Source organism: Cucurbita moschata, unplaced genomic scaffold, assembly GCF_002738365.1.
Source record: "Cucurbita moschata cultivar Rifu unplaced genomic scaffold, Cmos_1.0 Cmo_Scf00021, whole genome shotgun sequence".
In the NCBI taxonomy this organism is placed as follows: Eukaryota; Viridiplantae; Streptophyta; class Magnoliopsida; order Cucurbitales; family Cucurbitaceae; genus Cucurbita; species Cucurbita moschata.
The window spans coordinates 2,798,878-2,820,863 of record NW_019268537.1 but is presented as its reverse complement, the minus strand read 5'-3'; the positions used below and the strand labels follow the sequence as shown (position 1 = coordinate 2,820,863).

Here is a 21,986-nt window from a genome sequence, read left to right as displayed (position 1 = left end):
TAAATTTTAGAAATGTTGATTATTAGATACCTATTATTTTAGGAATTCATTACCCAATTTTACGACTTAGAGTATATTAGATATGAAATTAGAAACATGTTTTTTTTTTAAACTTTATGATCTAATAAAACAAAAGTTCAATAAATCATTTTGTAATTTAATCTCAAATTTTATAACGTTTTGTCATATATATAGCTTTTTATAAGTAAATATATAGTAATATAAGTCTTGTCATATATATAGCTTTTTATAAGTAAATAAATAGTAGTACTTATATTATACATGTGAAGTTGGTTAGGTCTTTCAATTTTTATATTTATTTTTAATAGGTTATTGAACTTTAAAAGGTATCTAATAGATAATATTAGAAATATCTATTTTACCTGTGGTGTCGGAGCTTTGTGGAGATCTATCCTAAACGGTGAGGGAATTTTCTGGTTAGACGGAGAATAGAGGAGGAAGTGTGGAACATTTTTGCCCGTTAAATAAATGGGACCAAGTATAGAATTACAAAAAATATTTTCAACCTATATATGTTTTGGCTATATTAAAAAAACAATTAGTTAATTTTGACACTCCAATTATATTATTTAAACTGGGATAGATTTTTTTCCATAGTTAAAATTTAAATTTTTAAAAATTATGTTAGTCGATCTTTGCTTATAAAATATATTGATTTATTAAAAAATTATATTAAGAAATGAAAACTTTAAAATAACTATTTTTCTAAAAGAATAATAAACCGATAAAAATAATCTACAGGAACCCAATCCTTGCAAATTTTTTTGCGGGGAATTCCCTCCAAACCCTACAAAAATAAATAGAAAATTTCGTGGGAATAGAGACGAGAAAGGCTCCCCGTCCCCGTTTCGTGGACTATTTACATTTTCAATTTTTTACCTAACAAGTTTTTGAACTTTGAAAATGTCCGATAAGTCTCTAGTTTTTTTTTATTTAGGACATATTTAATATTTTTTAAATTAATAAATCTATTAAATGGTGTGTTTAAGATCATTAAACTAATAACTTTTTATCTAATAAGTTCATAAATTTTATTAAAATGTGGAACATGTTAAGAAAATATTAAACACAAAACTAAAAATTCGAACTAATTAGACCAATTAGTATCCTCTTAGAGTTCAAAGCTATTTAACACAAGCTTAATCAATATAAATCATCAATAAATTTCATTTAATCATTACACAATTTTAGGGGTCAAAGGCAGAGGATGGGGAAAACCTCTTCGCCCTTGCTTGGAAATATGGATTTCTAAAGGGAAAACTGTGATGAGTGGAATAAGAAAGTGGGCTGAGAGGTGGGAAAAAAAAAGTGGATATACAATGGCATCACCCACGCCTCCTATAATATTAACCTGCCCATAAGTTTATACATGGCCACCAACCGGTGCACGATCTCGCAACAACGCACACTCAAACTAGATGAACACGAAAAAACAAGAGATAAAAGTTTATACTGATGACTTCAATTATGTACAACAACAGAGAATACAGAAAGTACATAGTTCAACTTTACCATATATATAGCTTTTTACGATACATAGTTATTTGTTATTTATGACTATTTATTTTATATCATTTATCATATATAGTTTTGATACGTATAACCATTGACTAGGCAAGCTAACCTTACGATGAACATAAGAGTATAAATCTACTACCGTTCACAATCCAATAAAGTCCCACAGAGGTTTTCTGTTGTCTAAAGTTAGGGATTCACCAGGATTTAGTTGGATACTTCCCAGACCTTGTAGTCTTTTCCCTCCATAACCAATGACCATCCACTGGATCCTCTAGGAGGTTCAAAATAGCCTGGTCCAATCTTCACTCCAACTTTTTCATCCATGGTGGCTGCATACACATCCCTTTCTGCCTTCTCAATTTTAACCTGAAGATTACAGGACAGAGTAATTAAAGCCTACTTATACTTGTTCTTCATCGGTGAAGGCATAGGCCAATAGCAATTTTCTTCAATCTTTTAAAAAGATCATTCATACTTACTACGCTCCGGCAGTGAAGTTTCTGCCGTTTTCTAAGACAAATAAGTGTTGCAATCTCAGATTTGTAGTGGGAGAAAATGTGGTCAAAGAATAGTGATGGTGTCCCAGGATGAGTCAGGATGTAAGCATACCCTTGCATTTCTTTTCCACTGGGAAATCTCCAATGACCCTACAGCATCAGAAAACACCATCACCAAATTAATTTTAAGATTTAAAATGGAAGAACATCCAAAGTACAAACATCAGAGTGTATCTGTAATGAATGTTTCACCCAGTTGATTTCATGCAATAAACTGGTTGTTATGGAAAGATGTTTAAACCTGAGTAGATCCAGTGTCGTGATTCTCTATAAAGGTAACAGCACGAGAAGGCCACCATCCAACGACTCCAGGAGGCTTTCGTTTCTCATCTGATAAACGCCAATATTCACATCTATCAACTGCCTATAACAGAGATTTACCAAATGGTTACTGAAAAAAGAACATGGAAAAATATAATAAGCATCTCAGAAGTATATAACGTTCTACGAGTAAGAATCAAAGAATCTTAGGGATTGCTGCAGAAGTACTGTCTAAAATGAACACCAATATGATTTTTCTAATTGAATCCATCAGACACATCTAAAACAGACACAAGGAGAAAGTAGAAGTTATGACAATGTGATAAAAATTCTTTTTATTACGAGTTTAATCCTGTGTTTTTAATAAACCGTCGTTACCCCCGGGTATGTGCCGCTTTCCTAATCAAAAGATGGGAGAGCACCCCTTCTCCTGAAGTTACGGGGTCATTTTGCCGAGTTTCTTTGACATGTTTCTCTCAAGTGTCCTAGTATACTCTACTTGTTCACCTGTGTCAGTTTGGGATACGGTCAGTTCACTGGGAGGATCACTCTCCCAATTCGAGGATCACTCTCCCAATTCGAAGTTTTTTCCTGAAAGTTTCAACCTTGTTAACTATGACAACAGTTGCGACTATGGCTCTCTTGGGACCCCTACTCTAAGGCCCCCGCTAAAAGGCGAGCAATGGAACAAGAAAGGCTTGTAGACTTGTGAGGCTGAACAACACATTCGAAAACTGAAGCGCACACTCAAAAGTGCTTCGAAAGGTGTCAGCAGGTGCACGAACCTGAAGCCTGCCATGTTCGCCCACTAGGCCGAGTGTTTGTTCACTTCAGAGTCTTCGCCTTTAGATAACAAAAAAAAAAGTGTCAGCCCCATAGGTCGCCAACTGCGACGAAAGTTCCGCCTTTCGGCCACGCCAGTCGCGTAGGGCGACCGGACTAGGCCGAGTCAGAAAGGCTTTGATGACTCAAGGTTCATATTAGGAAAAGGAGAATAAGCTCAGAAATTTTCTTCCACATAATTGAGAACCAGTTAATTAAATGAAAGCTTACAGAATGAAGGATCCCTTTGGTAGTAACATCAAATGCTGCAGCAGTTCCATTAGTAGCATTTATCCAGTCAATGATTCTCTGTCTATGAGCATCTTGATTATAATCCATCACACCATACGTATAGCTCAGCGAATCCCAGTATTCGCCAACAGTAAAGTAAGGTTCACTTGCATCCAAGTAATCCTTCACATAACCACCCCAGAATCCTCTGACAAAATCAAGCCTCCACCCATCGTACCCAATTTCCTTTCTGCATGTCAACAGCCAGAAACATATGCATAAAACATGGCTACTCTAATCCTTAAAAACAAAGTGAAAAAGAGACATTTGAATTGATTAGGAAACCTATGTGCATACGTATATAAGCAAATCATAGAAGTTAAGAACATCAAGCACTTTGTTAAAATAACCAGAATGAACCCACCAATTAATAATTTAAAGATAGCCGCATGGTTTCATTTCAAGGAACAAACGTTAAAAAGATTGATTAGAAAATCAAGCATGATCCAGGAGCTCAAGCTCACCGCTAGCAGATATTGTCCTCTTTGAGCTTTACCTTCTGGGCTTCTCCTCAAGGTTTTAAAACACGTCTACTAGGGAGAGATTTCCACACCCTTATAAGGAATACTTCGTTCTCCTCTCCAATTGATGTGAGATCTCACAATCCACCCCTCTTAGGGGACCAACATACTCACTGGCACACCGCTCGATGTCTGGCTCTGATACCATTTGTAACAGCCCAAGCCCACCACTAGCAGATATTGTCATCTTTGGGCTTTCCCTTTCGGGCTTTCTCTCAAGGTTTTAAAACGCGTCTACTAGGGAGAGGTTTCCACACCCTTATAAGGAATGCTTCATTCCCCTCTCCAACTGATGTGAGATCTCACACCATGTACCAACATAACTCAAACTCTTCACTTATTTGGTTAATTTAACATTTTTTAGAAAATGTCCTTAATTTTTTTTTGTTCTCAAGTTCAAAGAGAGGAATTATATCTAATCATATCAGGCACCTACCAGTGCAAAAAGGGTCTCAAATTGCAGCTATGCAATGAGAGGGCATTGAACTAGGGACCTCTTAGTTCAGTAGTACAAAGCCTCTTTTCACCGTTATGTCAAACTTATGGGTTATCATGTCACAATACAATAAGGTCTTCACATAGAAGACTAGAAACTATGAAATAAACCAATAAAAGTTCCACAGAAATTAATAGTTCAGCCAGAAAAGGATTGGTTGGGAAATTAACCTTAACCAGCATAACCATTCTTTAATATCATTTCTCACAAAATCTTGTGAATGATCAATGTTAGGCGCAGCATGAAAGTTATCTCCGCTACTTTTGTTGCCCCTACCCTTCACATGGCATGAAAATTGAATAATCAATGGGACATTTACATGTGTTCTGTCACTCTTCATCCTCAGTATAAGATAATTAATTTTAGATCGCATATGCAAAGTGGATAATCATTCATATCAATCATTGAATTAATAAAAGATCAAACCTGAAAATGTGGATCATCTGAAACTACAGCACGTTCATCCCAATTTAAGCGACCACCAAATATATTCCAAATACCATTTTGATTTCTAAAATGTGCACAACGATGATTTAGGACAACATCACCAAGAACCTTTATCCCAACATCATGGAACGTCTTCACAGCATCCTTCAGCTCATCAATGTTACCATATCTAAAATCAACAAAGTAGACTCTGAATGATCATTGGAAGTTAACGGTTACTCGACAAGTGATAATGATTTAATCTAGGAGTGGATTGAGAAAAGAAAAGGATCTGCATATACCTGGAATTTAAATTATACAAGTCCTTCGGCATATACCCTTCTGGTGACACAGATTCTGTTGGAGGTGGCAACCATAGCATAGTGAAACCAAGGGAGGATAATTCTGCAGCTTTCTCTTTAAGTATCATGTACCATCTTCCAGATTTGTGAGATTCCCAATTGAACCCTTGGCACAATATTTCAAAACCTGTACCTGTGCCAGAGGATGTTCGAACAGGTGGTTCTACGGGTTTAGGCGTCTCAATTATTTCCTCTGTTGAAGAAGAACTTCTGAAGAGATCATAGGCTTCAGCAGACAATTTTTCAATTTCCTCAAGAATGCTTTCTTGTGCTTCTTTGGTTTTTTTCTTTTGAGTCTTCTGAGAAGAAATGTCAGTAACAGAAACTCCTTCAGATTCTTCTTCAGGTTTTCTAGATACTTCTGCATCCTCTGATTCGCTCCGTCTCGGGTGATCAGGCAGGTTACCAGAACTTGAGAAGGGGACATAGAAGTCATCTCCCTTATAGTTTAACAAAGAGTTCTCATTCTGCTTGAGAACAAAATGAAATCCTCCAAAATCTTCTTCTATGGTAAAAGTTCCACAACTTCCCTTCCCCCCTTCTTTCGGCTGCAAACAGAACATTTCATAATTAATAATAATCACTCGAGTTATACTCATGTTGAATTTTCTAAGATAATTTTTCACATCCACGACTTGTTAGGAGGACCTCAAAGAGCCCGCCCTCGACACAGGAGCAGGATTCTCTAAAAAGCCAAGTTACCATGTGGCTTGAGAGCTTAAAGGAGGGTACACTCAAGGTTCCCTCCGATTATATGTCTTTGAATTTCTATTCGTTGTCCCAATAATGCCAGAAAAGAGTTGAATTAGCAATAAGTATTAGCTCAAATTTCAGGGAAAAAATATTTTGCACCGGACCTGCAGTAGGGTACGCAAGGCCTTGTTCTTGAACACTGTTGTTTCCGGAGGATGAGGAGCTGCTGGAATCTCCCATTTCCTAGTCTCATCTCTACACGCTCCCCAATGAACAATAACATCTCCAGGTAGATCAGTTTCCAAATACAAAAGATATTTTGTTGTTTCTGGACACTTTCTAACCGAAACACAGACCAAATTATCAACAGCTACTTCTTTTACAATAGGCGGCTCTTCATAGAAGCCTTCCAAATACTTTTTTCTCTCCTTTGTATCTCCAGATTCACCATTGCTTCCTTGATCTTTAGAATTTGATTCTGCTTTGACAAGGAGGTTGTATAGCTGAACCAAAGCCCCTACAATTGAGGCCATCTAAAAATCATAACCCACTAACGAAATTAAATTCCCTCTAGTGCACAATGGAAGCAAGATATGGACCATAGGCGCATTACTTTCTAGTTTAGTGCTCTAAGAATGTATACAATGAAAGAAATCACTTAGAATGTCTTGCTGCTCAACAGCCAAGACTACAGCTCCTATCATGAAATCAGATCAGATTGACATAACAGAAGAGAGATCAAAGAGAAAAAGAGAAAAATACTTAATCAGTGGTTTATTGTACCGTCAATTAAATAGATATGCCATGAACATAAAATCATTTATTTCTATCGGTCTTATTCAGCTCAATGACTGCTTTCAATCAAGACAACTATATTTCATAAGAACTTCTCTAACCTGGCCATAAATCCATATCCTTTTTTGTTCCAACTATATTTTCATCTTCACCATGGTATTCTAAAAGAGGCACCTTAAAATCTCTCCCTTTGTGCTGATACAGAACTCCAGTTTCTTCATCCTGCACTACCAAAAATAAGAAGTCAGATTCACCAAAAGAACTTGCAATATTAAAAACGAGAATGATCAAAGGACCGAAGAGGAATAGCAAACATCCTCAATTGCTAACTACTGAAAATAAGAACCTTCAAAACAAAATTTATAGTTGCAATTGTTTTGTCGAGAACATGATGAATCTTCACTTCATGAACAGAATCTCCCGAAGAAGATGAGGATGATTTCTTCAATGGTGTCTCAATAGCATAATCCTGAGAATATAATTGTTATTACACTTATGCAGACGATGCAAAAACAGCTTAGACATTGAAATGAAGAGACTGTTACAAACTTTGATGGGTATTGAGCCCGGGGGTGTAATTTCTTCAGGAGTTTGATCCCAATCGCTGCAAGGTTCATTCATTCATTCAACCCATTTTAGATGAAGGCAGGGTATCAACGAAACAAACTCAGCATCGGTAACTTTTTTAATAATTTAGGCTTCTCCTTATACCCAAAGGAACATAGATTAAAACGAGATATACCTGCCACTGTCGTCGATTGAGGACGCTCCCCATTGAAGGATCCATTTCCCAGTAAGGTTACATCCTATAGTAAGCTCCAATTGGTTCTGGTCCTTCACCTGGGCTAGTCTGACAGATATCATTCCCTTCAACTACAAGCTCAAATCAACAAGGAAAACAAAAAAATATTAGGGAAAACAAGAAAAGCGAGTAAAGGCAAACAAAAAAAATTATCATCTCGAGAGTGAACAACTCAAGGAAGCAAAAAGGAAATGCACTTCCCAGCAGAAAGAAAACAGATCCCACAAATTAAAGAGGGAGAAAAAGAGCCCCACATCCTAAGATAAAATTTAAACCTTTTCGATGTGGTTGAGAGGAAACGTATCCTTGAGCAAGACATCCATAGATAGGAAAGTTTGAAGAAGAGACGCATTAGTAGTGGTAGCTCTAAAAGCAGGAACTCTATAAGAAGTGTAATTATAATTGACAAAGCTCTTTCGGCCACGACAAAGAAGCTTATTTGGACAGTAACTAAAGGAACAGGTTATGAACGTATGGAATCTAGGACGGTGGTAAAATCTGTGCTTCCCTTCACCACAGTGACAGAGAAGAGGATCAATCCCAATTGGACATGATCCCACAGTTGCCACTCCCTCTACAGAGCAAGTTCAGGAAGAAGTTGAACAAAGAAAAGAAGAACAGAGCAAAAACCAAAACAGAGAGATGGGAGAAAAATTACAGGAGTGGACGCTATTTGTTAACTAAAATATGATGTAATTTGTGACCCTTTTGCTTTCCTAATTTGGTTTAGAAATAATATATTCATCCAATTCACAAAAACGTTAAGAAAAGATTCACCCATTTGAAAATTTCGATTCATCTTTGTCATCAAACGACTAATTGTGGGCTCTTTAGCTTGAAGAAAGAAACAGGACATTCTACAAACAGCTTACCTGCACTGCAGCTTTTTTAGAAATATTTGCTCTTTGCGACAGCAAACCGAATGAATTTAAGGTAGCAAATGGCAACTCGGAGTTCAGGTCATTTCAGTTGTCTGTGACGATTGCTTCTTTTCTCCGCCGTCCACGCGGCAGATTTCGAACGGTTAGCATATTGGGAAAGTGGGTGTGAGAAGCCGTTCAACATCTTACAGTAATTCCAGCTTCAAATGCATCCTTGTTCCAATAATTCAGTCAAACCCATTGATTAATCACGTATTCGTTATCAATAATCAGGTTTATAAGACTGCGGTATCTGTTGCCTAATACTTCATCAATCCAAAATTCTTTTTTTTTTTTTTTGGGTAAGTTCAGCTCGTCAGTTTATGTGGGGCATTGAATTTGTAAGCCAGCAAAATTGCTTGTTAGTATCATTGTTTCCTAAAATGGAAAGGTTTGAGCCACAAAAATGAAGAAGCAAAGGAGTGAAGAGAAGAGCTACTGAGTTCTGTCTGTTCTTCCCAAAACAATATGAGATTGAAAATGGATGAACAAAATTCATCTGCTATCGTACACTTTACTGACAGGTTTCCCATTCTAACAAGATGATAGTGCAGACATCACTGTCTGTAGCATTTTCAATGATCCACCAGCAAATGCTGTTTTGCAAAATAAACATCTATCTATACTGAGGTAGAAGGGGGAGATCTATCGATGACAAAATGAGATGGGTTAACACAACTAGATAATTACTAATTAATTACCAAACAACCCAATTCTTAGGCTCTGACATTGGGTTTTGGAGATGGATGGGGTTGCTGATGATGATATGGAGAAGTATGAGAACCATTGGCAACTGAATAGCTGCGTAGTTGCTGCCCGTTCTTCGGAACTGGTCCAGCCCCGGCATGGTAGCCATTTCTCGCCATTGGGCTTGATCGTATGCGGTCAGCTTGCATTGTCTGAAAATAATAAGATGAACTTGCCATGTCCTTGAGGTTTGGGAGGGGCTTCAAGGCTTCTACAACTTCACTCATTAGAGGTCTGATCTTTTGATCTCGGCTAAGGCATTGAGCAGCTAATTGTGCAGCCTTTTGGGCACCTTTTATTGAGAAATGCCCTTCAAGCCTAGGGTCTATCAAACGATAGAATCTCTTTTTCTCTCCTAGGTATGGCCGTGCCCATTCCACAAGGTTATGTTCACCATTAGGACGGTTTTTATCCATGGATCTTCTTCCAGTTAACATTTCGAGAAGAACCACTCCAAAACTGTAAACATCACTCCTCGATGTAAGATGTCCTGTCGGAGCAGCACGTATCAGACCAAAAGCAATCGCCAGGAACAATGAAAAGGCACAGGTAGACTGAACAAGATAACATAGTTTCTAATTCTACAATTTTAATCTTAGTGTTGCCTGCTATGGGAACAAGCTCCTAGACTATAGGACCATAAGTTCTACTCAGTTCAAGGAAAATTTCCATTTGAATATTCTAAAACTCACCAGTCATTACGTATTCTGGAGCTGCGTAGCCATACGTTCCCATCACACGAGTAGAGACATGAGTTTTATCTCCATCAGGTCCATCTTTTGCAAGTCCAAAATCAGAAAGCTTGGCATTGTATTCCTGAAATAGTGATACTTTCAGGAGGAAGATAAATAATGAAGAAAAACAAATTATATCCACAGCTTCTGTCACATACGGCATCTAATAGAATGTTGGACGTTTTAAAATCACGATATATCACAGGTCTTTGTGCTTCCTCATGAAGAAAAGCAAGGCCCTTGGCAGCACCTAGAGCAATTTTCATCCTAATAGACCACGGAAGAGGTAGAGATCCTGCACATGATACAGATTTTTACAAATGAGAAACAGAAGGATACATACGAGATCGGTTTTTAAATATTAAAAAGACTAAGCTAGTTAACTAATTAACAGAGAAGATCAAAGTCACGGACTTCCTGATATATTCATAAGAGAAGACTCGAAGAATGCACCATTTACCCAAAAACTACAGGATGAATGGAAATGAAAAATGAAGCAACATACTCCGGAAAAGATGATTCTCCAGGCTTCCTCTAGGCATGAACTCATATACAAGCAGTCTTTGATCATCTTCGTTGCAGTAACCGATAAGTCTGACCAAGTTCGGATGTTTGAGATCACTAAGAAAGTTCACTTCAGCCTGCCACATAACACAACCCACCCATCAACTAGAAAGTAGAACATATGGAAATTCCTACCATCCAAACAACTTTTTATCACATGCATACAGGATGAAAAATGCATCAAAATATCAAAAAGACGATCAGAGAAGCTACAAACCATCCATTCTTTATGGCCCTGAAGACCATCGTGGTTGAGTGTTTTAACAGCAACAGTGAGTCCTGTACCAGGTTTAACTGGAGCAGTTCCATTTTCTTCAACCCAACCCTTGAAAACACAACCAAAACCACCCTCACCAAGTAGACTCTCGGGTCTAAAGTTCCTTGTAGCCAACTTAAGATCATTAAATGAAAAATTCCGTAGATGAGGCGAAATTTTAAGTTCCTCTTCTAGTTTGGAAGTGGATGAAGTACTCTCTGCATTACTCATACTTGTGGCTGTTGAAGATATCTCTCGAGGTGTTGGTTGGTCTCTACTTGAATCAGCCGTAGACTTGCTTTCAGCTGGCACAAAAGGATCATAAATGAGTAAAACTCAAAAATTAAAAATAAAAAGTTAGAAAATGCATATCGATATCGACAGCGCAGGATGCAGTTTTGTTTCAAACTTAAAACATTAATCTAAATTCCCCATTCCTATAAACAATCCGTTCCTTACCCACCATCTATAACCTTTTAAAGATTATCATCCACAAAAAACGGACACTAGTTTGCATTTTGCAACAAGGGTTATCATAAGTCGAGGAGATCGTTCCAGGTTCGTAAGGTAAAAGCTGCATTCAAGGCAACCACTCTCGCTTTCTACCGAAGCTTGACTGGATAAGTCAAGCAGAGCTTCAAGATCCATTTTCTAGACTTCCATTACAACTTTTCTAATCTTAAATAACACAAATGCAAGATTAAGAACTCGCATTGTTCAATGATTTTAAGTACACAAATATTGTTGTTAATCAACTTGTGACAACAATACACAAACCACGCCTACTCTTGGACACTTTTGCGAAAAGAATCAATGCTGACATCAGAAAATGTTTCCAAATCACAACAATCAAAATCAAACCCTTAAAGAACATAAACTAAAGTAGAAATTTCAGGAGGTCCCAGAAAGCAATAAATCTAAGTTTTAAGCCATTAAGCGAGTACAGAGAATACAACAAGAGGAAAATGATCTTCCGATAACATAAGTCATTACCATAGTTGATACTAGTCCCACTAATCGAACTATCAACTTTGGATCTCGAAGAAATGCAGCTACCAAAAATCCTCAAAGCAATCCAACAACCAGTCTCCTCTTCCAAGTTTTCAATCTGTTCCTTGTTGTTCTTCTGCTTCTTCTTCTTCCCCTTCGATTCCCTCACTTCCCGAGACTCAACTTTCCCATCTTCAGCGATTACCTCCATGGCTCAAGTACCAAGAAAAACACAGATAATCATAAAAAATCCTCGAATCGGAAACACCATCCAGTGCCTCACCTTCCCGAGTCGCTACATCAACCCCGGCTAGTTAATTTTTTCCTTGAAACAGCGGAAAAGATCACTCAAATCTACCCCGTTTCACTAAGGGCAAAGAAAGGAGAAGATTACCAGATCGTATAAAAATTGATGAATTCCAAGAGAAACCCTTCAAAAGGCAGAAAATGGATGAACTAGAATGAGCTCATACAGAAGTCTCCTTTCCATCGAAGGACAATGATTCTTGCAGTCCCTCGCTGTTCAACTTACAAATCTGTGCGCCTAAAGATATAGATTATCCCCAAGATGGGTTTTCAACAAGAACAAGCAGATTAGTTTTAAGCTGGTAGAGTTATAAATTTTATGCAACAAAAACAATTAAATAAAAGAAAAATTATTTTCCAAAATATCAATTCTCTCTCTCTCTCTTCCTTTTTCTTTCTTCCCCCTCACCCCCATTTTCCAATGGAATCAAAGACTGGCCAAAAGTTTGCGTCGCTGCCCGGGGCAAACTGCCGGCCGTATCAGCTGACCGTGGCCCGTGGCGCCAAATCAGAATGGACCAAACATTTCGGGCAATAGAAAGTAGTAAAATCGGGCATTTCGGGCATGGGAGAGAAGGTGACCGTGACCCCACAGGGATGTTGACGTGTCTGCCTCCGTGGGCGGATTTGAATGCGCACGTCAAATTATTCGGTGCATTGCACGCACCTCTATTCAATTTTCCCTCTATTTTTTCGAATTATTAAAAAGAAGTTTATAATTTATTTCTTTTTCCCAAATTGAAAAACCGATTGTACCCCTACCCCACCCTCTGCCCTAAATTATAATAATAGAGCCCCAACCCCAATCATTTCAACCTCTTTATTTAAGTAAATTTGTCGATAACCAAATCAAATTGCACACACTAATTTTCATATATTTTCTAAATACATCTTTTTTCTTTTTATTATTATTTCTAATTTTATCTAAAATCATCTTTTTTTTATCCGTTTATCTGGGAAGACCTCGAAACTCTTTTCTTGAAACTAGAGGACGAGCAATAGTACCAAAATGATGAACTTGAAGATTAAGCATTTTAAAGAAGTGTCAACAGACTTATTTACGTGCTTCCAATAATTTATTTTATTTCTTGACAAAAAATAAAATAAAATAAAGATACAACCATGGCAGGGTATCTTTTAATTGGATGAAATTTAAAATATAAAACATTATTTAAAAGAACAAAAAAAATAATAATTATTATTATTTGACCTGATGTTGCATAAACGTGCACCACATAGCTTCACTTTAGTCATACTTGTTTTAATATATTGATTAAAACTAATTGTTTTTTAGATTTAATACAACATTGTGTCGATATAATATATTATTTTAGTATATGTTTACAAAGCAACATCTCAATACTTGAGATATAATACACATTTTATAACTTACGATGCACATCAAAAAGTACCAGAATTTTTATATGAAGATTATTGTTATTCTAATTTTTTTTATTGAGAAAAAAACCCATTTTCTTAATTAGGGTTTAATTTTAGACCTAAGTCAAGCATGGATGACAAATATTTTCTGAATTAGAGAAACTTGGTTGAATAAGTTGGTACTATAATATCTGATTTGATGCAAAATAAATATAAGACGGTCACACTCCAATAAAATTATTTCTCTTTCTCTTTCAAATTTGACTTTTTTAAATATAAATCTTCCGATACTAAAACTTATATATAAAAAAGATAATTATGGAAAGATACTAACACACGAAATATGAAGAAAAAACACGAATTTTGAAAGGAATCTATGAATGAAGATGCATCTAATATAACAAGAACAACTCTATTCAAATGTGCTTGTTGACTGTAAAGTGTATTCTTCGAATGAAGAAATTCGACGTACTTGTATAATAAAGTAGAAGCGTGCTTTAACCGAAAATCATTTTTTGTCGCACACGAGAATTTTTTTCTTGTCTTTTTTGGTTAGAGTGGGAGGTGCTATGAGCTATCCATCCATTTTGTTTTGGCAGTGGTCTTCCAATCCACAAAACTGAGTTGTTTCCCATTCCCACCGTCTCTTTTTAGATATGGGAGGGAATTGCCTGTTTTTGTGTACTTTATTTTCACTAGCCGTATAGCATGTGTGTGTGTAATAGATATAGAAGTCAAAAAGCGTGGAGAAAAACTAGACCATCAAGCCCTTCAAAGCTTTGCTACCCAATGACAAATAACTTTCACCACCATAGCAAGGGGACCAAAGGGGGTAAAGCGTATGCACAATTTTTTTTTTTTTTTTTTTTTTTTTCTAACATACTTTTTTACAAAGAAGGAAACAGATTATGACTATTCAAACTATGTTCATTCATTTATCAATTTGGTCCATCATATACAAAGTGACAAGACTAAGCTCCTTAATTGTAATGTAGTAGTCTAGTAAAAGAGTAAGACTTTAGAACTAAGTACTTCTATTGATTTTAAAGAGATTTTATTCCACCATCTACATAGAACAATAAAGTGGAATCATATCCAAGAAATATCAAGAACACTAACAATAATTGAAACTCAGACCTGTCCATTGAAGTTGGCTTAATTTTGTGTGGTCTGTCGTGGATGATTGCTCTGCGCTGAAAACGTCCTGTTGGACAGGCTACAGGCACCATTACATCTTGTAGAAAGGATGAAAAAGATGCAATATTATTAGCTAACAGCATGGCAGGCGTTATTAAGGCATCAAATTTGGAATCAGGAGCAGCAGATCTGAACAAGGTCTTCAGCTTTAATACATGTAAAAATAGAAACATACAATCTAGTAATATATCAAAAACCAGCCACAGCAAAAGTTGCAGATTCGCAGTTTTTCTCCACTATTTTCTAGGTGCAGTAACCTGGAAGCACAATCAAATAGTAAAAGTAAAATAAGTACATATTTTGACATTCCAGAATGTACATCGATTCCATTTCCAAGACGAGGGTACACAACTTACAACACACGACTAAAAGCTATAAATCCAAGATAAATTGATACGGGTGTATCAATCATTCAAAGAGAAGGCAAACGCGAATGGTCATTCATTGGCCTAGAAACCATACAAATTCTGATCAAGAATGGCCAAAAGGGCGGGCCTTGGATGGACCCTCCAGAGCTCGAGATAAAATGTGAAACACTAGGAACCATCTTAAATAATCCCAGTAGAAACGCTGGAGGTTGCATTTATTTTCAGTGAGTGCTCGGGGATATACGTAGCACCTGTTGCATCAAAATAATTAAACGAATTTCTAGTAGATATTTTTTCAGAAAAATTATCGTAAGTTGATGAAAATAAGAATGAGAAAAAACCTACGTGAAAAATCAGCGGGCATGAAGAATGGTAGAATGAGAACCAAATCTATGATCTTGAGCATAATAAAAATAAAGATATTATTCCCTAATGTTAGGCATATAAATCAAATTTGAATTGGTGTAAAATCTAATGCAAATAAAAATATCTATTAAGAGTTACCGAAAAGGAAAATGAGAGAATTAATCTCTATCCTTTTAGGAGGGATAAATATAGAGATACGATTCTCAATTTTAGCACAGGACTCACATAGGATTCGAGTTTGTTAGAAGCACGAGCATTGAATGTAAAGTTTTAACAGAAACCAGAAAGCTTCCTCAGAAACCTCAGATGCAAGCAATATCAGAATAAATTTTCCAGACTGGATAATGATTAGTGATGGTGAGCAAATAAACACAAAGGAACTGCTTATAAGTTATACAGTCATATGGGGATATATGCTAGGAACCCAAATAGCTACTCTCTGCCCTCAATTGTCGCTATACATTGTATGCTTCAGTGTATGCAAACGAGGATAACTTGAATGTAAGAATAATGAGTGATCATAAACATAAATAGTAGGCCATGCCCGTCATAATTATCATTACCTATACTGTAAAATTTTCAAAGTGGGTTCACCCCAACCAAAAAATGTTTAATAACTTGGGCAGGATTATTTAGCTTTTTCTCACCATGGGTACGAATTTGAAGAATGCAGAGAAGAGAAAGAACGACCATCATTACCTTTTTCCTTGACATCAATCTGTAATGTGTCGAGCGTAATTATGCCATCAGTCAAGGGAAGTAGCTCAAGTTTGATGGTAGCTGTGGATTGAGAAGGAATACATCTGCAGAGACCAAGCAAGCAATGAGTGTTGGAAAAACTATTTGTCCAGAGAGAAAGGAATTATTTATTACCCTAATGGAACTCTACTCTGGAGCCACAAATGCGAGCAACCTAAACCAGCACTCGGGACGATATCTGACATGGGAGAAGATTGTTCTTTAAAAGAAACCGACCGGCCCGTAAAATCAACACTGTTTTTTTTATTCTCAGATGCTGCAGGAATTGATCTCGGTCTTTCCAATGTACTACACTTCTCACTGCCGATCCTTCCAGCAACTTCTTTTAAAACCATGTATGGACTCATGGGTGATGATGGTGAGGAATTCAACGAAATCACAGATGGAGAAGTGGATGAAGCTGGAGCACGAACCGTCATGGTCAGATCTTCAGATGTTAAATTTGATGCTTGAAGTGTCAAAACCTGAAATTTAAACCACTTCAGATGACTTCTGATTGGACAGCATGAGAAATTAGTGCAGATATATATATAGTGGTGATCGTGGGGGGTTGGGTTGCTGGAAATTTGTTGCTTTAAACCTGAACGGGAAGGTGAGAAACAATCCCATTGGGTTTAGGGGGGTCCCCTGAAAGCGCCACAGACACCATAAGATCCCTTGAAATTCGAGGTCGCCAACTAGTTGGTTGCTTGAAAAACAATCTTGACTCTGTACAAATTCAGAAAATATAAGAAATAATTGAAGTACTTGAATAAGAGGCCAACTGACAGAATTATGAGATTGCAGTAAGAAGAATCCATATGCTTGTCTTCAACCAATGCCCCTTTAACCTTGGTTCATAGGATGCTAACCTTCTTTGTTTAATCTTAGTTGGCTTTAGAAACTTGGTGAGAAAGAAAAATTGTGGAGTGAGCATATGCTTTAAAAAAATAGCTTAAGAAGAAATGCGAAGACATTATGGTCCAACAAGGTAAAACCAATCCAATGAGAATTGTGACTAGTTGTCGAGAGACTTGTGGTTGTCAAATCAAAGAATCCTTAATGACCAGTGCAGGAATTGGGAGAGGGAGAGGTTACTTGAAAATTCTATGTTTAGTCCTTCATTTCGGTGCTCCCGATCCAATTCTTTTTGTGATTATTCTCCAGCCGAAATTGCCTTAAGTAAGTTGTTTTCTATAAGTTCCTATGGATGGGTAATACTTATGCGATGGAAATTTTCCACAATATCAATGAAAGGAATGTGTTTATCCTAAGAGAAACAGAAAATCGCAAAATGCCCCAATTAAACTAATTAAGATAAATTATAAAAATATAGATCAGCGAACATACCAGTATAGTTGCACCGGCAAGTTACCATAATTGCATATTGATCAATATTTTTGGAGGTAAGCAACAAACTTGATGTCGCATTTCCAGCCTGCAACCGGGATGATTGAGGATTTCTTTCTCCACAAGCCTTTATATTCCTCCACATAGAAGTTGCTGGTTTGAGAATAAAAGAGTGCTCTTCGTTTCTCCTGCCATAGAGAAGCTCCACATACGGTCAAATGAATGTAACTTTTCAATTACCAAGTAAAAGTGAAAACAGAGGCACCAATGTAAATATATTCTCATACCAAAATGATTCACAAGTAATACTTGGATACATTCGAAGGTCACAATTGTCACTTAACGAAATTAAAAAACACTCATCTTGGATAATATTCTAGTCAAAATTGAAATGACACTGTAAAATTTACCCCTCACTAGAGACAATGTTACTAAGTTAGTGCCTCCCGTCAGATACACAAACACAAGAAGCAAGCATTTAAAGAAGAACCCATAACCAATTTTTTTATTAGTTCACCACACGCACAAAGTAGGAAGTTCGTTCTCAAACTACCGCAACCCCACCACTTGCTGGTTACAGCAGATGCACAACTAAAAAAATAACTGAAGCATGAGAACTTTAATGAATACAATGTATTTTAAGTGGATGAAAACCTGAGGGCTAAATTTGGTAAGCTGTGTTCATTGCCTCCTTCTACGCAAGCTATTGGTAATGATGAGGGGAGTCCATCCTTTGATGCCTCTTCAAAAACAATCGTTATAGCATCAATATATATTATGATATCCGGTATATGAGCTGGAGACACATTCTGCAAAACAAATGTAACTCTGTAAAAAGACTGCACAAAGAACATCCAAAGGAATACTTGAGAAACATAATATCAATGATACATATATAATTGTATTGGCATATCATGTACTGCTTATAACTTTATTTAAAAAAAAAAAAAAAAAAAAGATTTCCTGGCATCAAACCTTAATTTGAACGCATAAAAGGTCATCTGTGTTGCAATCAGCAGCAAAGGACTGGATTTCGACAGGATGAATGATTTCAAGTTTTCTCCTCCATCGTCTTCCTGGAATATGAATTCCTTTCAGTCCACAACAAACAGAAAATCTCTCTTGCTCCAAAGAGACACCTCGAAATGATAAAAGGTCATGGCCCCCAATTCTTTTGCTCTTCGAAGACTTCTGGGTTGAGAACTGGTCCCAATTATCAATTTCAAAGCTTGGCTTTGAACTTGCAGCTTTAATGGGTGCAGGAGGTGGTGCCGTATTGTGAGGTATAGAGGACATAGAGTAGCTTCTAAAATGGCCAAATGAGAAGAGTTGAGAGCCAGGTGAAGCAGAAACACTGGACTTCTGAGATGTGCCACCAATTCCGGCATTGGTAGTTAAACGGGGAGGGGATAAAGGGCGGGGAATAGAAGGAATGGTGTTATCTAGAGGAAGCAACCATTTCAATAATTCTCCACATGGATCCGGATTTGAATAACCTAAGGCATCCTGATTCTCAAATGACATTGGCCGCTCTTGGTATTTCTCAAATTGAAGAATTTCCAATACAGGATCTCTCAATATGTCAACACCAACGTTCACATGTAAAAGCACCTGCATCCTTCCCACAAGAAGACAGAATGAGAATCAGTAGTTAGAAAGAGGGTTGAAATTGATACTGATATTAGAAATTAGGAACTTATATAGGAAGAAAGAACTCTGAAAAGAAGTATGATGGTATCAAATGAACCACAAACCATTATTCTAACGGAAGGAACAGTTATATATAGTAAAAGAAATGCTGCAATAAATATGGATGGACAAGACCACTTGCTACGTTGGCTTAACATGAAATAAATAGGGAACAACCAAGTTCTATTTCTACGGAACAAGTTGCATCACAATAACTACGCTGAATGTCAACACAAAGGATATAGAAAATTCTACCATGAAAAAGCAAGTAAAGTAAGCTTGTGTATCAATTGTTCACACTTAAGGTGAAGACCGTGTTGCAAGACCAAGATATCAGAAGTTCATGGAGCCTGCCGAGGGTGTAGGCTCAAGAAAAACAGAGGGACATAACACTTTGCACGAGAATTCCAGAAGCTTTTTAATACATACCACTATGCTTCCGTCAGAAAGAGAGCAGCACTTGAAGGTACCTCTTGCTACGCCACCAGAGACATTGGAATTAAAGTCCCCTTGATCAATGACTGCATTTATGCTAGACTTAACAGTGTTTTGACCCACCGTCTCACAGTCACTTTGGTTGTCAGTAGATCCTTTTTTTGACCAAAGGGGATCACTAGACTCGGCAATTCTTACAAAAAAGTGAGAGTTCTCAAATCGTTGTAACAATGTTTCTGTTTGTCGTCTGTGGTCTTCCATTCTGAGAAGAGACTCACTGGCAGAAACATCCTCTGATGGATCAAACTTCTCACATAAAAGATTTTCACCATTCTGGTCTGTACTATGTGTTTCCCCATTCGTGGAATTAGTTTCATCATCCATGTTTCCATTTTGTTTTTTGGGACTATGCCATTTTCCATTTTTACTCATAACTGCTGCGACTTTAAAAGGAGTAATGGTTTCTGTATCCTGTTTATAAGCAGATAAACATGCCAAGATACATATTTGTTCACCTGTATAAAGGGCAGAGTTAAAGAACCATACCGGTAACACAGTATTTCTCTCATCTGAAGATGCACGTGTATGAAAAACAAACTAAACAAAAGATGGAAAAAGTGTATGTACCTGGGAATACAAAAGATCGGTCCTCACTGCATAATGCATGCACATCTGATGCATTTTTCCAATCATTAGGAAGACCCTCTAGAAAAAAATATCAAGTTTTAGATTTCCTTTGTGAAACAGAACCAAAAGAGGAGAACGTATCTATCAAATAAAGAATATAGCCATGTTAACCATTCTACTACTCAGGAATCAGGACCTCTAACCGTACATTTAGTTAAATAATTTCAGGTGAGTGTTCTTATGTGTAAGAATTTCACATCAAACGAATGCGTTACTAAGTAATTGTCCTAGTAATAAGACGAATCAATCTCACGACTTAAAACACTAAAATGATACTAAAAAATCTTTACACTCCAGACGTATGAGAAGGAACCACAAGATTTATGCAATGAAGTTCCTCAACTAGTTCTATCTTAGTTAATGAGAGACTTCAAACTTCAAACAAAAGGACAGGAGGTGGATATCATTTGAGTAATGAAACTTCACATTCAGCTTTCAAAGCCATTTGATCCGACTAATGGTGGATATTAGGTGCCTTAACTTGAAACGAATGCCAAAGTTTCGAGTCGACTATTCACATAGAATGTAGATGTATCTTCTTTGAATAAAAATCACAGTAAATACAAGCTATACGGTGTGTTATGATCATCATCTTATGCAACCAGAATGTATGCAAAGCATCGGTACACATTCATGCACTATGACACAGTTATGAAATTCAGACATTAGTGAACTGATATAACAAGAACCCACTGCATGGAATGGAAATCCACCCTTCTTCCTCGGAAACATCAGTATGCTTTACTACCCTAGCACGGCCGCTTCTGTCCATATGATCAGCAATACTTCCATTATCACCGCCAGATGCATCAGCCTCCTCGTCATTATTACCAACAGCAGAATATTGGGGAAACGGATCTTCAGAAATCAGACCCTCCAAAGTTACTGCTGGCTTTGGCGCGTAATAGGCAGCTGGAGGAGGGGTTTCTTGAACAGATGGCCGCTCTGGAGGGACGGTATGTGTAGATCTGAGTAGAAAATTCATTATCGTATCGACAGAGTATCTGCAAAATCAAGATGCGTCCGGTAAACTCGTAATTGGAAATCGAAATTGATCGATGATGCCATTTGTCAATCACTAAGCACGTAGAGCAAAGAAATTGAGAATAATATAGATAACTCGGGGAAACAAGCGGTCCTTGGGTCTACCTACCTGATCAGAGATCGAGCCGGAGAAACTCTGTTAGCGAAGTGGAGGATAGATCCAGTGGTGGCGGAGCACCGGACATAAGAAAATCGGTGGCCGGGCCGAACATACTTTCTCGCTACGGCACCAATGGGCCATTTAATGTGGGCTGGGCTTCACTTGTACAGAGCTTCTCTGGGCCCAATAAATTTGAAATTTGACATTGATATCGCCCAAATTTTCAAATTATTTTATTCAATTTTTAAGGATTTTGGGTTAAATCTTTTCTTCTTTAAACTTTCCAATATTTTATTAATATTTGAACTTTTATATACAAATTATTTTAACCACTATGATTAATTATTTGCCAAATTTAACAACTCTCATTAATACTTTACCAACTTAAAAAAACTTAAAGGGAAAAGAAACGTCAATACCATTTTTAATCCATTTATTCTATTTTAATAAAAAAGAAATGTAAATATCATTCTAATCTCACTTTCACATTTTGAAAATTTAACTATTTAAATATTTTTTTAAAATACATTTTATTATATATATAAAAAAT

The 21,986-nt window shown here is 36.9% G+C and overlaps 3 protein-coding genes across 3 annotated transcripts; all 3 read right to left on the bottom strand.

Moving 5' to 3' along the window:
* Window positions 1-1,739: 1,739 nt before the first annotated feature.
* Window positions 1,740-8,528, bottom strand: LOC111458536 (alpha-amylase 3, chloroplastic-like). The gene is made up of 13 exons (XM_023101275.1): window positions 8,438-8,528; window positions 7,506-7,636; window positions 7,313-7,367; window positions 7,110-7,232; window positions 6,865-6,985; window positions 6,133-6,485; window positions 5,216-5,823; window positions 4,914-5,103; window positions 4,658-4,821; window positions 3,411-3,660; window positions 2,338-2,460; window positions 2,019-2,186; window positions 1,740-1,905 (listed from the first exon to the last, which is right to left on the bottom strand). The coding sequence occupies exons 2-13, from the start codon at window positions 7,625-7,627 to the stop codon at window positions 1,744-1,746; spliced, it is 2,439 nt and encodes an 812-aa protein (XP_022957043.1). The 5' UTR covers window positions 7,628-7,636; window positions 8,438-8,528; the 3' UTR covers window positions 1,740-1,743.
* A 409-nt stretch (window positions 8,529-8,937) lies between these two features.
* LOC111458537 (probable serine/threonine-protein kinase PIX7) lies at window positions 8,938-12,451 on the bottom strand. Its single transcript, XM_023101276.1, has 7 exons — window positions 12,250-12,451; window positions 11,780-12,143; window positions 10,748-11,091; window positions 10,472-10,607; window positions 10,125-10,261; window positions 9,925-10,048; window positions 8,938-9,722 (listed from the first exon to the last, which is right to left on the bottom strand). The coding sequence occupies exons 2-7, from the start codon at window positions 11,985-11,987 to the stop codon at window positions 9,202-9,204; spliced, it is 1,470 nt and encodes a 489-aa protein (XP_022957044.1). The 5' UTR covers window positions 11,988-12,143; window positions 12,250-12,451; the 3' UTR covers window positions 8,938-9,201.
* A 2,338-nt stretch (window positions 12,452-14,789) lies between these two features.
* Window positions 14,790-21,542, bottom strand: LOC111458534. The gene is made up of 11 exons (XM_023101274.1): window positions 21,446-21,542; window positions 20,986-21,296; window positions 20,233-20,310; window positions 19,600-20,120; window positions 18,457-19,092; window positions 18,136-18,290; window positions 17,482-17,669; window positions 16,733-16,860; window positions 16,267-16,616; window positions 16,093-16,196; window positions 14,790-15,278 (listed from the first exon to the last, which is right to left on the bottom strand). The coding sequence occupies exons 2-11, from the start codon at window positions 21,275-21,277 to the stop codon at window positions 15,208-15,210; spliced, it is 2,523 nt and encodes an 840-aa protein (XP_022957042.1). The 5' UTR covers window positions 21,278-21,296; window positions 21,446-21,542; the 3' UTR covers window positions 14,790-15,207.
* Between the last annotated feature and the right edge of the window lie 444 nt (window positions 21,543-21,986).

What these genes read in the sequence shown, in the direction of transcription:
- LOC111458536 (XM_023101275.1), bottom strand. Translation starts at nt 7,627, where the DNA reads ATGATATCTGTCAGACTAGCCCAGGTGAAGGACCAGAACCAATTGGAG. An exon ending in CGGGCTCAATACCCATCAAA is followed by an intron (nt 7,233 to 7,312) that starts GTTTGTAACAGT and finishes TTATATTCTCAG; the next exon opens with GATTATGCTATTGAGACACC. An exon ending in CCAAAGGGATCCTTCATTCT is followed by an intron (nt 2,461 to 3,410) that starts GTAAGCTTTCAT and finishes TCTCTGTTATAG; the next exon opens with GCAGTTGATAGATGTGAATA.
- LOC111458537 (XM_023101276.1), bottom strand. Translation starts at nt 11,987, where the DNA reads ATGGAGGTAATCGCTGAAGATGGGAAAGTTGAGTCTCGGGAAGTGAGG. An exon ending in TGGGACTAGTATCAACTATG is followed by an intron (nt 11,092 to 11,779) that starts GTAATGACTTAT and finishes CTTTTGTGCCAG; the next exon opens with CTGAAAGCAAGTCTACGGCT. An exon ending in TCCAGAATACGTAATGACTG is followed by an intron (nt 9,723 to 9,924) that starts GTGAGTTTTAGA and finishes CTGCTCCGACAG; the next exon opens with GACATCTTACATCGAGGAGT.
- LOC111458534 (XM_023101274.1), bottom strand. Translation starts at nt 21,277, where the DNA reads ATGAATTTTCTACTCAGATCTACACATACCGTCCCTCCAGAGCGGCCA. An exon ending in GTGGATTTCCATTCCATGCA is followed by an intron (nt 20,311 to 20,985) that starts GTGGGTTCTTGT and finishes ATTTTTTTCTAG; the next exon opens with AGGGTCTTCCTAATGATTGG. An exon ending in TTTCTCACCTTCCCGTTCAG is followed by an intron (nt 16,617 to 16,732) that starts GTTTAAAGCAAC and finishes TTTAAATTTCAG; the next exon opens with GTTTTGACACTTCAAGCATC.